Raw genomic sequence first — 16,035 nt, 5'->3', positions numbered from 1 at the left:
AGATCATCTATATTAATCTTTACTCTTGTATTTACTTGTTTCATTTCACTCTGTGAATTATATCTGAAGAGCACGATTGTAAGTCATTTCATGCTGTGAATACAGGGAAATGGGGGCAACCTATTGATAATGAGTGCATGAAAATGGTAGTAGGTTATATATTATATTATATATGTGGGTGTGTGCGTGTGTATCACTCTCCTTTCCTCTTCTCTCATCTCTGCCTTGCATCTTTCGATCAGAGCCATGAGATTTGTCACCCTCTACATGTCTTGATTGCTCTTTACTGTATGTGCTAGTAACTGTTACTCATTCAGACAGAACCACAGCTGGACTCTGAGGTCTACTTGTAACAACTTTGACGATATTTATTTTTATCTCTCTTTATAACTCTCTTTCTCTCTTTCTCCTTCTCAGGACACACAGAGACATGCCATACGTTGCCCTGGGGGAGGGGAAGACCATTCTACTGAACGTTACACTGTCCAATGCTGGCGACGCTGCCTTCCGCCCCATGCTTCACCTGAGATACCCCAGCAATCTCTACTTCATCAAAGTGTTGGATGCTGTAGGAGCTCTGCTAGTTGCTAACACAACCTTACCACCTACCAGAGATGTTTTATCTACTGTCAAACATAGTATTTAGTTCATTAGTCCACTATTGATATGAACCCTAAAATTGTGTACGTCAGCAGTCAAGTTTTTAAGATCCCTTTCAGCACAGAGCAAAATGATGATGATGATGTGTTTTGAACTATCCCTTGATACAGAGAGCTCTTGGCTCATGCACATGGGGCATATTGCAAACTGAATGGGGTCTAACCGAATGTTGCACATGTGGTTGCAGGGGGAGAAATACGTGAGCTGTAAAATCGCAGAGGAAGAGAAGACAAGTGTCGGGCTAGATTGCAGCGTGGGAAATTTGTTTTTCAACGCCTTAGCCAAAGTATATACTTAAAGGGCAACTCCACCACTTTTCAACTTCACTTTCATTATCTGTGTTAACATATGTGAAAACAGCGCATTTTGACGTTTTGTGGGAAACAATGTAAAGTTAAAAAGTTCTACCTGATGACATCATCAAATGTTTAAACATTCTAAAAACAGTGATTTTCAAAAATGACATTCGCGGTGATGTAGGGAGCAAGAACATCTCCTCCCTTGAGCTAAAAACTTGTTGCAGGTTTTGAAAATGTATGTTTTTTACTTTTAATCCTACCCTGTGATCCTACCCTGTGAGAGGTTGGAAACTCTCTTTCTTATTGGTGATATCACCAGGCAGGACAAAACTCCATCCCACCAAAACAGCCTGAAATGTCATGCAGCCTTTTCAAACAGCTCTTACACTAAAAGGGCATTATCATATTTTTCACAATTTCACAGTATTATTATATAAAAAAAAGGATAATCATGTTTTTGACTGCACTGTGCCTTTAAGTACTTGCACAGAAAGTACAAAAAGACTTAAGCCCTCTTCTGCAAGGTTTTTCAGTCGATTTACTTTTAATTCCCTTGTATTTTATTATCATAATACACTTCTTGGGTCATCAAAAGTGGTCCTGGGTCGTGTTCAGAAGAGCATACTGAACAAAACATTTCAGTATCTCCTCATTTAGCAGTAGTATCTCCTCATTTCACTACATTTTCTTCTGTTTTGTGCCTACCCTGATGTATTTTTGTGAAATAATGTCATTATCTGACGCGACATATTTAGAATTTCTCATGATATTATGTCTCTATATCTTGCCCTCTAAGGTTAATATCAGTTTTCTGCTGGATGTCAGTGCTGACAGTGAACCTGGTGACCTGGACATTATAATAAATGCAACCCGGTAAATATTTACTGTCCATTATATGTTTTAACACTGTCCTGTTTTCACTTGCTTTCCCACTTGATAATGTGAAAAATCAACAAAGGTGGCTGTTTTGAATCTTAAACAATTATTTTGGTGTTATTTACATCTACTGTGCACTGAGTGTACAAAACATAAATAACACCTTCCTAATATTGAGTTGCAAAGAGCAGGTGTTCTTAATGTTTTGTACACTCATTGTATACATATATATAATTTATATTGAATAAATCAGTCCCTCCTAAAACATTACACCTGAACATGTCTCTCTCTATACAGGGAGAATTTTGAAAATGAAGATCTTCTCCATGACAATATTGTTAATCTGACTCTGCTATTGAGATATGGAGTGAATCTAAACATCCACGGGTAAGACATGGTATCACTCTATTATGTAGAATATTCTAGCATACTACTTTATAAACACTGATAAAATGTTGATTTATCAATGTATTTGTAATTATCTATATCCCTGTGGCTGTAGTTTTGTATCCCGAACAGAGTTTGTGTTTGGGGACTTTGAGGAGCCACACTGCTCCGCTGAGAGGTTCAACTACACTTTCAAGGTATTGTTGTTAAATGTGTTTCTATAATAACAGCACAGCCAGGTGAGAATTCCATTTGTTAACAGGATTGTTAGAAAAATGTAATTGTCATAAATTCTGGCTAGGGCTCTAATGTAAAGTTTTGGCGCTTTATGGTATTATTGTTCATACCTAGACATCTATCTTTTAATATCGCACTCAGGTTGTCAATGTTGGTCCAAGCATATCGCACGGCACAAGAGTGGAAATTGATATCCCCAAAGCTTTAGCACCGTATCCATACAGACTGCTCAACATTTTGGACATACAGGTATGTGCTTGCGTTTCTCAGTTAATGTTATAGAACACTGAATCAGAACATAATTGCACAGATGAAGACAGTCATATATATGGCAGACCTGGCGCCAGGATAAAGTGACTAAGGGGGCAGTTGAAATTGCCGAGACGGCAACATTTTTGGGGGTTCTTGCATTGGAATTATATTGAATTCTGTTTATATAATAACGCTATACCATGATAAACATAAAGTTTAAATGCAGAGACTCAGTGCTTTTCAAATCTGTAGAATATCTCTGCTGCGCTGGATCAGCACAATGGACAGACCCTACAGCAATGCTATTTAGATGAGCAATTACACTATTGCTAACAGCCTATGTGAATGCAGCCATACACACAGCTGTCTTACCAAAATAATGCAAACTAAATGCTGAAGGTAGTAGCCTAGTTATTCATGCATACAAACAAAAATACTGAATAGCAGTTTGGCTAAGAATACAGACACAACTGCGAATGTGAACGAATGCGAACAGAATAAAACAGAGGTACCAAGTAGGCCTAGTAAACAAAATATCTGATCGATAAAGGCATGACACAATCTATATTGAGGCTCGAATGGAGATCCGAATAACCAAAACATAGCCTACAGACTACTACAGTATGATGCAGCCATGCACAGCTGTCTTGCCAAATAAATTGGCCTATACAGGCTCACTTCAAACATGGAAAAGCATGCAGTTCGCTCACGAGTTCAGCAACACGTTGTGATATGGCACAATACACTTCTGTGAATCAAATTCGACCCATGTAATCAATGAAGCAATTTCAGCCTACCATAAACATGTGTCCAATACGTACAGTTCCATTTACAGTAATGCCAATCAATAGGCTACCAAGAAATCCATAATAGAATGTAGCCTATCTATTTCTATGATGAAACATACCAATATGTAGCTATTGAGTTCTTGCATTGGAATTATATTGAATTCCTCTTATATCACACTATACCACAATAAACATAAAAAAATATGCTCTTGACCAGGAAGTGACAGGTTCAAAGGCACAAAATATAATTTCTCTGTCTGCACCATCGACAGGCCCTACACACTAAAGCAAGATTTTGATTAAAAAAAACAACCAGCTGGATTGTTTCAATCTTACATTTTCAAAATAGTTGCAACTCTTTGGATCTTCCTGAGTAATCGATCATTCCATTCTCCCTGAAATCTTCTTGTAAGATCCCCCTCAAATGCCAGATGGATTAGTTGATCTTTCCTCGGGTGTAGCATGCTTCTTCTGTTCTGACTGTACACGTTTGTCAAAGTGGAAAATTAGTTCTCGCATTTAGCTGTGGATGCCATGGATTTACTTTGACTATTTTACGTCTAGTCTATGAGAGCAGGCTGCCTACACACACACAACAGCGGGCCCTGTCCATGGTGCTGACACAGTGCAGCTGAGAGATACAGATTTTTGGGCGCCAACCTGTCACAATCATTTAAACTTTTTTGCTATTTTCATATTGGGACATAAAACTAAAACTGAGGGGGATAGAGTTTGAACTGAGGGGGCTAAGCCCCCTTTTGCCCCCTTGTAGCTCCGAGGCGTCATATGGTCTGTCATTCATACGAACCAAATTAGTAGCAAACAGATGCAGTATAATACAAACATTATATCATGCTGTAAAATAATAACTTCTACCCAACCTAGTTTTCTTTTTACATGAATAACCTTGCATTGGATTACTTCAGTAAATAGTGAACTTGAATGATAGGCTCCCTATCAGATGGATATGGCTAGGTGCTTAAGACACCAAACAGGAAAAACAAACATAAATAGGGAAGGACTACTTGGATTTGTCTGACAAGAAACACACAGGCACGAAGGCATCATTCCCCCCCCTAACAAAAGAAAACTAGAATAGTCACAGTAAACCAAATGACATTGAAAATACATCTACAATACATATTTTCCAGATGTTCAATTTAAATTCTGAATGAAAGGTGAAAATGCTTTTTTCCCCAGAAGTTGAAATCAGGTAAATTTTCAGTTTTGAAGGAAAGTTGAGAATACCTAATTCATAGACATTTACGTATAGGCCAAATCAAGGCTGGTCCAGACCGGAAAAAATCTAAACCAAACATAGAAGTCTATGATTGGTTCAGATTTGGTCTAGACTGGACCAAAAACCAATATCCGTGGACTTTGAACTCAGCATCGGTTCGTGCATACTGGGGTATAGCCTACAGTGTTGCCTGAAATGTAATTTTAGGAATGCCCATCTATGTGGTAGGCTTACCGTTTGTAAAACACACTGAAAAGAGACGGCCAGTCTGTACAAAAAAAGATGTCCAAAAGACGTCGGCGTTGGTCCATGCTTATTGGGGTGAAGCCTTCCATGTCATAGCACAATGGAATTTTATGAACGCCGATCCATGTGGTATGCCAACCATTTGTAAAACAGGCCATTGCATTGGCTTTGTTAGTCCTGATTCCTGTAACTAATCAATTTGGCTATTTAAGCTCTGAATATCAACTACCCAACTTTATCAGGAGGAGTTATCCAGAGCCTATTTGCAATGTGTTTACACAGCGGGAAATGCAGAAGTATTTTCGTTTTGTCTATGATCAGTTCGTAAAACATTGATGGATACAAACTTGAAACCACTGATCATGGCATTTTCGACCAAGGGATGAAACTCCTGAACAGTAGTTGTGAGTAGCCTGATTGTCCATTCCATATTGTCCATTTTACTTTGACCTGTCCTGTTTTTAGGATAAGTTGTTTGTTAACCTGTTTGGCGTGCAAGCCCGACGTCGGTACACTTATGACAACAGCCAGCTCAAAGTGCAGGGCGCGAAATTCAAAAGATTTTTTTTTTTAATATTTAACTTTCACACATTAACAAGTCCAATACAGCATATGAAAGGTACACATCTTGTGAATCAAGCCAACATGTCCGATTTTTAAAATGTTTTACAGGGAAGACACAATATGTAAATCTATTAGCTAACCACGTTAGCAAAAGACACCACTTTTCTTACTCCATCAGTTTTTTACTCCATCAGTAGCTATCACAAATTCGACCAAATAAAGATATAAATAGCCACTAACCAAGAAACAACTTCATCAGATGACAGTCTGATAACATATTTATTGTATAGCATATATTTTGTTCGAAAAATGTGCATATTTCAGGTATAAATCAGTTTACATTTCAGCTACAATCAGAAATTGCACCGAAAGCAGCCATAATATTTACAGACACCAACGTCAAATACTATATATATTAGCGTAGCCACAATAGCCAGAAACACTTGGGCGCCGACGACCAGTTCACATGCACGACAGATATTAGAAATAGCATCATAAAATGTTTCTTACTTTTGGTGATCTTCCGTCAGAATGTTGGACAAGGTGTCCTTTGTCCAGAACAGTCGTTGTTTGGATCTGGAACGGCAAATTTCCCTCATCATTTAGCATGGGCACTTGCCAAGTGGCACGGATCTCTCCAACGTCAACAAAGTCAGAGAACGGAACACGGCAAAACTCCCAAAAAATTTCAATAATCTGATTAAACTATATTGAAAAAACATACTTTACGATGATATGGTCACATGTATCAAATAAAATCTAAACCGGAGATGTTAGTCGTCCATAACGACAGCTAAACAGAAGGCAAATCCATGTCCCCTTTCGCGCGCTCCAGAAACAGGAAATGGACGGTCACGTCATACAAAGAGCTTTAATTCCACCTCAGACCAAGATAAACACGACATTTCTTCTCTCACCGCCTCTTGACAACCAGGGGAAGGTGTATGAAGTGTACGTAGACTCTTACGTATCATGCCCATGTATAGGCAGGAAGTTGAACAGAGCATCGATTTCTGACATTCCACTTCCTGGTCAGGAAATGTGCTGCAGAATGAGTTCTGTTTCACTCAGAGAAATAATTCAAACGGTTTTAGAAACTAGAGAGTGTTTTCTATCCAATAGTAATAATAATATGCATATTGTACGAGCAAGAATTGAGTACGAGGCCGTTTGAAATGGGCACCATTTAACTGGCTACTCAATACTGCCCCTTGCAGCCATAAGAAGTTTAACATGTCAGAGCATTTTTTTGTAGATTGGGCGCTATTTAGGTTAGGCTATTTCAGGAAAAAACCTGCATGATGTGAAAAGTTTCCATCTCATGACATTGTCATACATTTTAAATCCAGCCTGTAGGCTACAGAAAAGGCCACACACTTTTCAGAGAAGCACGGGGCAGTTATCTTTCCAAGGAAATGTACTTCCTAAATAGGCTTATGATTAGGCTATAGTTTACTACATTGCCCAGAAATTCCTTAATTGATCACCCATATTTCTCCATCTGAAAATCTTCCCACTCCTAAAAGGTAGGCTATAAAAATATCTCAAGAGAAAGTGAAAGTCTCTCCAACTTTGCTCTCTTCAAACTACATCTAGCATATTGGCTGATCTAGCCCAGTAATAAAGATGGCCCTCATATTAGGCTATAAGAGAATCTCAGGTAATGTTATTTTTGCACATTTCATATTGCCGGGACCATGGCTGGCAAGTGAGCTGTGTCACATAAGCCTAAAATAACATTACTGGACTGCAGTTGGGTTTGGGGCCAGTCCTTGCGGTAGCGGGTGGGAGTCAGACAGAAAGCCAGCTGATGCGAGCAGGGTGTGGTATGAGAAGCTGCAGGTGCAGAAAGGAGCAGGATAAAGAAATCGGTCTGGCGCAGACCTCAACTGTGCACCATGACAGTGAAGCCTGAAACGTTAGAGCTGTTTATTACTTTGTCAGTGTAAAGTAGGGAATTAGCTAGGGAAACTGACAGATCAATAACATTACTTTGCCATACTGACTAATAAAAACTCACATTGCACTGAAGAAAACGTCACAATATGATGGTTTCAACGTTTGAATCTGGTCTAGTTAGATTGAGGCAAAAGTTATAGCTAACGTTGGCACACTTTTGACCAGACCAAAGGCTACAAAACATTTCCATACAAACAACAGCTGTTAGTAAAAATATGCACCTCATATCGCTATCTGACAGATAGCTAGAGCTGACCTGGCTATGATAGCTACTAGCTAGCGTACCTAATTCATACACCTCAGTGGAGAGGGGATGAAACATTAGCTAATGTTACATGTCAGTTACAGTGGTTTGCGAAAGTATTCACTCCCTTGGCATGTTTCCTATTTTGTTGCCTTACAACCTGGAATTAAAATGGATTTTGGGGGATGTATCATTTCATTTACACAACATGCCTACCACTTTGAAGATGCATGGATCTGTTTGGAGGGTATTGCACAGTGCCTCGCAAAAGTATTCATCCCCCTTGTAGTTTTTCCTATTTTGTTACATTACAACCTGTCATCTAAATACATTTTTATTTGGATTTCATGTCACGGACATACACAAAATAGTCCAAATTGGTAAAGTGAAATGAAAAAAATTACTTGTTTCAAAAAATTCTAAAAAATGCAAAAAGGAAAAGTGGTGTGTGCATATGTATTCACCCGTTTGCTATGAAGCCCCTAAATAAGATCTGGTGCAACCAATTACCTTCAGAAGTCACATAATTAGTCCACCTGTGTGCAATCTTAGTGTCACATGATTTCAGTATATATACACCTGTTCTGAAAGGCCTCTGAGTCTGCAACACAACTAAGATAGGGGCACCACCTAGCAAGCGGCACCATGAAGACCAAGGAGCTCTCCAAACAGGTCAGGGACAAATTTGTGGAGAAGTACAGATCAGGGTTGGGTTATAAAAAAATATCTGGAACTTTGAACATCCCACGGAGCACCATTAAATCCATTATTAAAATATTGAAAGAATATGGCATCACAACATACCTGCCAAGAGAGGGCCGCTCACCAAAACTCACAGACCAGGCAAGGAGAGCATTAATCAGAGAGGCAACAAAAAGACCAAAGATAACCCTGAAGAAACTGCAAAGCTTCACAGCGGTGATTGGAGTATCTGTCCATAGCACCACTTTAAGCCGTACACTACACAGAGCTGGGCTTTACAGAAGAGTGGCCAGAAAAAAGCCATTGCTTAAAGATAAAAATAAGCAAACATGTCTGGTGCTTGCCAAAAGGCATGTGGGAGACTCCCCAAACATATGGAAGAAGGTAGTCTGGTCAGATGAGACTAAAATTGAGCTTTTTGGACATCAAGGAAAACGCAATGTCTGGCGCAAACCCAACACCTCTCATCAACCCAAGAACAGCATCCCCACAGTGATGCATGGTGGTGGCAGCATCATGCTGTGGGGATGTTTTTCAACGGCAGGGACTGGGAAACTGGTCAGATTTGAAGGAATGATCATGGCGCTAAATACAGGGAAATTCTTCTAGAGATTTGAGACTGGGGCGGAGGTTCACCTTCCAGCAGGACAATAACCCTAAGCATACTGCTAAAGCAACACTCGAGTGGTTTAAGGGGAAACATTTAAATGTTTTGGAATGGCCTAGTCAAAGCCCAGACCTCAATCCAATTGACAATCTGTGGTATGACTAAAAGATTGCTCTACACCAGCGGAACCCATCCTTCTTGAAGGAGCTGGAGCAGTTTTGCCTTGAAGAATGGGCAGAAATCCCAGTGGCTAGACGTGCCAAGCTTATAGAAACATACCCCATGAGACTTGCAGCTGTAATTTCTGCAAAAGGGTCTCTACAAAGTATTGACTTTGGGGGGGTGAATAGTTATGCATGCTCAAGTTTTCGTTTTTTTTTGTCTTATTCCTTGTTTGCGTCACAATATCAAATATTTTGCATTTTCAAAGTGGTATGGATGTTGTGTAAATCAAATGATACAACCCAAATGACAAAACCCCCCCAAAAAATCAATTTAAATTCCAGGTTGTAAGGCAACAAAATAGGAATAATGCCACGTGGGTAAGTACTTTCGCAATCCACTTTCGCAAGCCCCTCCTTAGTACAGTGGACACGGCTTATCACAGGCTGGCATCAGCGCTCGCCTAAAAAGCCCATATGCCAGTGGTTGAGAAATATTTTGGGGGCAGAATTTTGTGATGTTTTATGTGTTGTTGTAGGTGCGTTTTGGCCAGTTTAACTCAGAAAATGCCACCATAGGCAGTTGCCTAATTCGGCTCGGCACTGTGTAGGGAGGTCATAATAATGAAAAACTGTCTACTAAATCAATTCATATTTAAATGTTGATTACTTCTCCTTGCCAGTATCATTCACCTGATGATAAGAAAAGATGTGAGGATTTTTGTTTGCTAACAGATGATGGGGGTCCTTATGTTGCTGATTTGCCTAGGTGGGGGTCCCTGGGCAAGAAAGGTTAAAGACCCCTGCTTATCCTAATGAACATGATCCATGTCTCTTATGTTTAGAATTGACTTATCCTGGTGTTCACATTACTTTGTCTCTCACATACAGTCATCTTCTGGGTGGTGTTACGTTCGAAACTCCACTGATGGGACCAGCAGTACACATGGCAACATGTATGGAAGCCAGAGAGCAAGTACTGTTGACAGTGTTTTGTTAAATGTGACAACTACCACTGACAGCTATTGGACGAATTGGTCCAGCACCACTCACCCTTATTGGACTAATACTTCCAGTACCACTGACACCAATTGGACTAGTACATCCTATATGGCCAATGTGAGAAACTGGACCAGTGTTCTTGAGAATGAGTGTGATCTGCCTGACTCCAATCCCTTGAATGAACTTTTCTCCTACTTCTTCTCGAAAAGAAGTAGAAGACATATGGTAAGTACGTTTGTTACAATGCTTTGCTTGGAAGCCACTTTGTGACCAGAATGCTGAAACTCAAACTTACAGTATGTTGAAAACATGTATTCATGTCAATGGGACAAATGTGGATTTAACTGTGTACATATTTCAAATCAGAACTGGGCCATTGATGAGCAAAACTATGAACAATTGTAAGGACGTTGTCTTTTTGTCCAGTATTGTATGAAAGAGGATGCTCTGTGTCTGTACGCGGTGTGTGAGCTTGGAGACATGGACATTGGGAAAGATGTCACCATTGAAATGGAGGTCGAAATGAATTCGGGAGTTTTAGACATCTCACCGGTGAGGACTGTGCAGTGTATACTAATTGTATAGGTTTTTACATAAATTAATAAGTATTGTGGTGACATTTCCCTGTGTTCTCTCTCCAAGGGAAGACATAGTGTCATGCTGTTAGAGACCACTGCTGTCATATCACCCAAGAAGGACCCATTTATTTGGTTCTTAAAAGAAGATCCCATCACAGTGGTAAGTCAAACACTTTTTAATTTTCATGAGAATCCCCAACTCTAATGAGTGAATGGCAACTGTGAAATGTCCCTTGTGGGTGTCAAACCCAGGTCTCCCAGACCATAGGCAAACTTGCTAACCACTGCTCCAATAGGGTAAACCCACTTGCAAGAGATCGTAATCTTCGCTAGGCTAGGGTTGCTACAGTACAATACTGTACATACATTAGCCTGTTATCTTCAAGGTATTTTGGACATTCTACCAATTTGGTGCCTTTTGAAATGTGTAACTTGGTAAAAAAAAAAAAGACTTCACCTGATTTTAGCGTTTTGTCATAAAGAGCACATGTTCAACATGTTTTCCAATCTCAAGAGGTTAAAATGAGGGACAGGTTGATAGTTTTTTTTACCTTAAAATGTATCACTAATCACACTAAATTAATAATAATAATCTTCAGAAATAACTTTGTTAAAGCAACAAAATAACTAAGGCTTTACAATGATGGTGACAATTTGGAGAAATGTTGGGGTTAATTGTGTTACAATCTGCCTGGAAGTCACAGAGGGTGCTCAGAGGGACATGTCAGAATAATTAATTTAGCCACTTTAGCAAGTCTTTCCTCATATAAACAAAATCTGATTCATTGAACTCTCCATGTGGTCTATATTAAAGGGCACATTATTGAATATAACAGTCTTTTAATTCAATATACAGTGGATTGCGAAAGTATTCACCCTCTTTGCATTGTTCCTATTTTGTTGCCTTACACCCTGGAATTAAAATAGATTTTTGGGGGGGGTTGTACCATTTGATTTACACAACATGTCTACCACTGAAGATACAAATATGTTTTATTGTGAAACAAACAAGAAATAAGACAAAAAACCTGAGAGTGCATAACTATTCACCCCTCTCCCCCCCAAGTCAATACTTTGTAGAAACACCTTTTGCAGAAGTTACAGCTGCAAGTCTCTTGGGGTATGTCTCTATAAGCTTGGCACATCTAGCCACTGGTATTTTTGCCCATTCTTCAAGGCAAAACTGCTCCAGCTCATTCAAGAAGGATGGGTTCCGCTGGTGTAGAGCAATCTTTAAGTCATACCACAGATTCTCAATTGGATTGAGGTCTGGGCTTTGACTAGGCCATTCCAAAAACATTTAAATGTTTCCCCTTAAACCACTTGAGTGTTGCTTTAGCACTATGCTTAGGGTCATTGTCCTGCTGGAAGGTGAACCTCCGTCCCAGTCTCAAATCTCTGGAAGACTGAAACAGGTTTCCCTCAAGAATTTCCCTGTATTTAGCTCCATCCATCATTCCTTCAATTCTGACCAATTTCCCAGTCCCTGCCGATGAAAAACATCCCCACAGGATGATGCTGCCACCACCATGCTTCACTGTGGGGATGGTATTCTCGGGGTGATGAGAGGTGTTGGGTTTGTGCCAGACATAGCGTTTTCCTTGATGGCCATAAAGCTCAATTTTAGTGTCATCTGACCAGACTACCTTCTTCCATATGTTTGGGGAGTCTCCCACATGCCTTTTGGCAAACACCAGACATGTTTGCTTCTTCTTTTCTGGCCACTCTTCCGTAAAGCCCAGCTCTGTGGAGTGTACAGCTTAAAGTGGTCCTATGGACAGATACTCCAATCTCCGCTGTGGAGCTTTGCAGCTCCTTCAGGGTTATCTTTGGCCTCTTTGTTGCCTCTCTGATTAATGCCCTCCTTGCCTGGTCTGTGAGTTTTGGTGGGCGTCACTCTCTTGGCAGGTTTGTTGTGGTGCCATATTCTTTCCATTTTTTAATAATGGATTTAATGATGCTCCTTGGGATGATCAAAGTTTCTGATATTATTTTATTACCCAACCCTGATCTGAACTTCTTCAAAACTTTGTCCCTGACCTGTTTGGAGAGCCCCTTGGTCTTCATAGTGCCGCTTGCTAGGTGGTGCCCCTTGCTTCATGGTGTGCAGACTCTAGGGCCTTTCAGAACAGTTGTATATATACTGAGATCATGTGACAGATCATGTGACACCAAGATTACACACAGGTGGACTTTTTAAAAACTAATGTGTCTTCTGAAGGTAATTGGTTGCACCAGATCTTATTTAGGGCTTCATAGCAAAGGGGGTGAATACATATGCACGCACCACTTTTCCAATTTAAATTGTTTCGAATTTTTTGAAATTTCACTTAACCAATTTGGACTATTTTGTGTATGTCCATTACATGAAATCCAAATAAAAATTTATTTAAATTACAGGTTGTAATGCAACAAAATAGGAAAAACGCCAAGGGGTGAATACTTTTGCAAGGCACTGTACATTTAAATTACATTTCTACTTAAAATAGGCACTAATTTCAAAAAGCATTTCATTCATGGTACACTAGGAATAACATCCACGGCATTGTTTATCACTTACATAATTGGATCTATGTTCTCCAGGTTGTCCTGGAGGCCCATCATAGCCACAAACTGAAACCAGTCATTGAGCTGTCCATCATCGTGGCCAGTCTCTTACTAGGCCTCCTCATCCTTGCCTTGCTGGTCATCTGCTTGTGGACGGTACATTTCATAGTTCTTAAAAACGAGTTGATTTCCTGGTTCTTACTGGTTAATTTATTACTTCTTACTTGTTAATTACTGATTCTTACTGGTACATTTCCTGGTTCTTACTGGTTCATCTTCTGGGTCTTACTGTTCTTTATGTAATTGTTAAGCATCTTGTGAATGTGTATTATGTTAGACTAAGCGACTGCTGCTTTTCATCTACAGTCTTTAAGACCATACAACATAAATGTTCCTAGGCCGTCATTGTAAATAAGAATTTGTTCTTAACTGACTTGCTTAGTTAAATAAAGGTAAACGTTTTTTTTTTTTTAAATATCAGTATATTTTAACAAAGTAACATTCAACAATTGTTTATTGCTAACAATTAGACCTGTGCATGTCTGTTTTAATTGTGTACTAAATCAAGGACTTTGTTCACAGAGCGGCTTCTTTAAGAGTGAGTTGGAGGAAAGATGGAGAATATACGAAGGCACAGCTGGGACTACTGAGGACGGACATTGATTCATATCAAATATATGACACAATATCATAGTTAAAGGGGAAATTCAGTACAACATAATGTTAGATGGTTCCTCAACCTGAAAGTAGTCTAATCATCTAAAATTAATTGTATTTGCTGACACCCTGCAGTCACATTTTGGCACCAGTAGACTAACTAGCTAGCTAGCTATGTAAACCACACCCTTCTGCGAACACGCCTTCTGCAATGATGGCTACAAGGCAGTACTTATTTAAATTAGGTAAGAGTATAAGATATTACCATTGGTGTATTAAAATGACCGGCTTTATGTGGTCTCTCACAAAGCCTTAGCTTTTCGAGGAAGCCAGTAACCGTATGGTCAAACATTATCGATGTACCAGCAACAGTCACTTTTCATTCTTTTGTCATCGTACTATGATCTGGTTTCATCCAAATGTCATCCAATCTGATGAAATACATGATTTTGACTGTTTGTGACCTTTAAGTTGTATAATATTGAACTTCCCCTTTAATCAGTGACTGAGGATTGATTGACCCACGGTACAGTGTCTTGCAAAAGTATTCACCCCCTTGGCGTTGTTACTATTTTGTTACATTACATCCTGTAATTGAAATGGATTTTTATTTGGATTTCATGCAATGGACATACACAAAATAGTCCAGATTGGTGAGTGAAATTTAAAAAATGACTTGTTTCAAAAAAATATATGTTTTTTTTAAATGGAAAATTGGTGCGTGCATATTTATTCACCCACTTTGCCATGAAGCCCCTAAATAAGATCTGGTGCAACCAATTACCTTCAGAAGTCACATAATTAGTAAAAGAAAGTCCACCTGTGTGCAATCTAAGTGTCACATGATCTCAGTACATGTACACCTGTTCTGAAAGGCCCCAGAGTCTGCAACACCACTAAGCACGCGGCACTATGAATACCAAGGAGCTCGCCAAACAGGTCAGGGACACATTTGTGGAGAAGTACAGATCAGGGTTGGGTTATAAACAAATATCAGAAACTTTGAGCATCCCACGGAGCACTATTAAACAGCCATCACTAACATTGAGTGGCTGCTGCCAACATACTGACTCAACTCTAGCCACTTTAATAATAAAATTGATGTAATAAATGTATCACTAGCCACTTTAAACAATGGCACTTTATATAATGTTTACATACCCTACCTTACTCATCTCATATGTATATACTGTACTCTATACCATCTACTGCATCTTGCCTATGCCGTTCGGCCATCACTCATGCATATATTTTTATGTACATATTCCTATTCATTCCTTTACACTTGTGTGTATAAGGTAGTTGTTGTGGAATTGTTAGATTACTTGTTAGATATTACTGCATGGTCGGAACTAGAAGCAAAAGCTTTTCGCTACACTCGCATTAACACCTGCTAACCATGTGTATGTGACAAATAAAATTTGATTTGATTTGACAAGTACTAGAAACAGTAGAATTCTATGAAATATTGGGGACACCAGGCCTGGTTTTCATAGCTGATTTTGAAAAGGCTTTTGATAAAGTACGACTGGAGTTTATATATAAATGCCAAGAATATTTCAATTTTGGGGATTTTGCCTCTTATAAAATGGGTTAAAGTTATGTATAGTAACCCTAGGTGTAAAATAGTAAATAATGGCCACATCTCAGAAAGTTTTAAACTGTCTAGAGGAGTAAAACAAGGTTGACCACTATCGGCATATCTATTTATTATTGCCATCAAAATGTTAGCTGTTAAAATGACATCCAACAATAATATTAAGGGATTAGAAATCCATGGTTTAAAAACAAAGGTTTCATTGTACGCTCATTTCAGTTTCTCTGTGATTGTCACGCCCTGACCATAGAGAGCCCTTGGTTCTCTATGGTGTTGTAGGTCAGGGCGTGACTAGGGGGTGTTCATTGTACGCTAAAACCACAATTAGAATCCCTCCACGGCCTCTTAGAGGATCTAGATACTTTTGCTAACCCCTCTGGATTAAAACCCAATTATGATAAATCTACTATATTACATATTGGATCACAAAAA

The 16,035-nt window shown here is 39.2% G+C and overlaps 1 protein-coding gene across 1 annotated transcript; it reads left to right on the top strand.

Annotated features, from left to right (window-relative positions):
• Positions 1–289: 289 nt before the first annotated feature.
• On the top strand, positions 290–14,559 carry LOC120033570 (integrin alpha-4-like). Its single transcript, XM_038979972.1, has 11 exons — positions 290–568; positions 848–946; positions 1,756–1,832; positions 2,133–2,222; positions 2,338–2,419; positions 2,601–2,708; positions 10,114–10,449; positions 10,651–10,776; positions 10,867–10,962; positions 13,386–13,505; positions 13,932–14,559. Exons 1-11 carry the CDS (start codon positions 431–433, stop codon positions 14,010–14,012), a joined length of 1,353 nt encoding a protein of 450 aa, XP_038835900.1. The 5' UTR covers positions 290–430; the 3' UTR covers positions 14,013–14,559.
• The last annotated feature ends 1,476 nt before the right edge of the window (positions 14,560–16,035 follow it).

Source organism: Salvelinus namaycush, chromosome 40, assembly GCF_016432855.1.
Source record: "Salvelinus namaycush isolate Seneca chromosome 40, SaNama_1.0, whole genome shotgun sequence".
Taxonomy (NCBI): Eukaryota; Metazoa; Chordata; class Actinopteri; order Salmoniformes; family Salmonidae; genus Salvelinus; species Salvelinus namaycush.
The sequence above is the reverse complement of the archived record's forward strand: the minus strand, read 5'-3'. Positions and strand labels throughout refer to the sequence as shown.

Coding starts and splice junctions, on each gene's coding strand:
- LOC120033570 (XM_038979972.1), top strand. CDS start 431: ATGCCATACGTTGCCCTGGGGGAGGGGAAGACCATTCTACTGAACGTT. Junction 947..1,755: donor TTTTCAACGCCTTAGCCAAA/GTATATACTTAA, acceptor TTGCCCTCTAAG/GTTAATATCAGTTTTCTGCT. Junction 10,450..10,650: donor AAAGAAGTAGAAGACATATG/GTAAGTACGTTT, acceptor CTTTTTGTCCAG/TATTGTATGAAAGAGGATGC.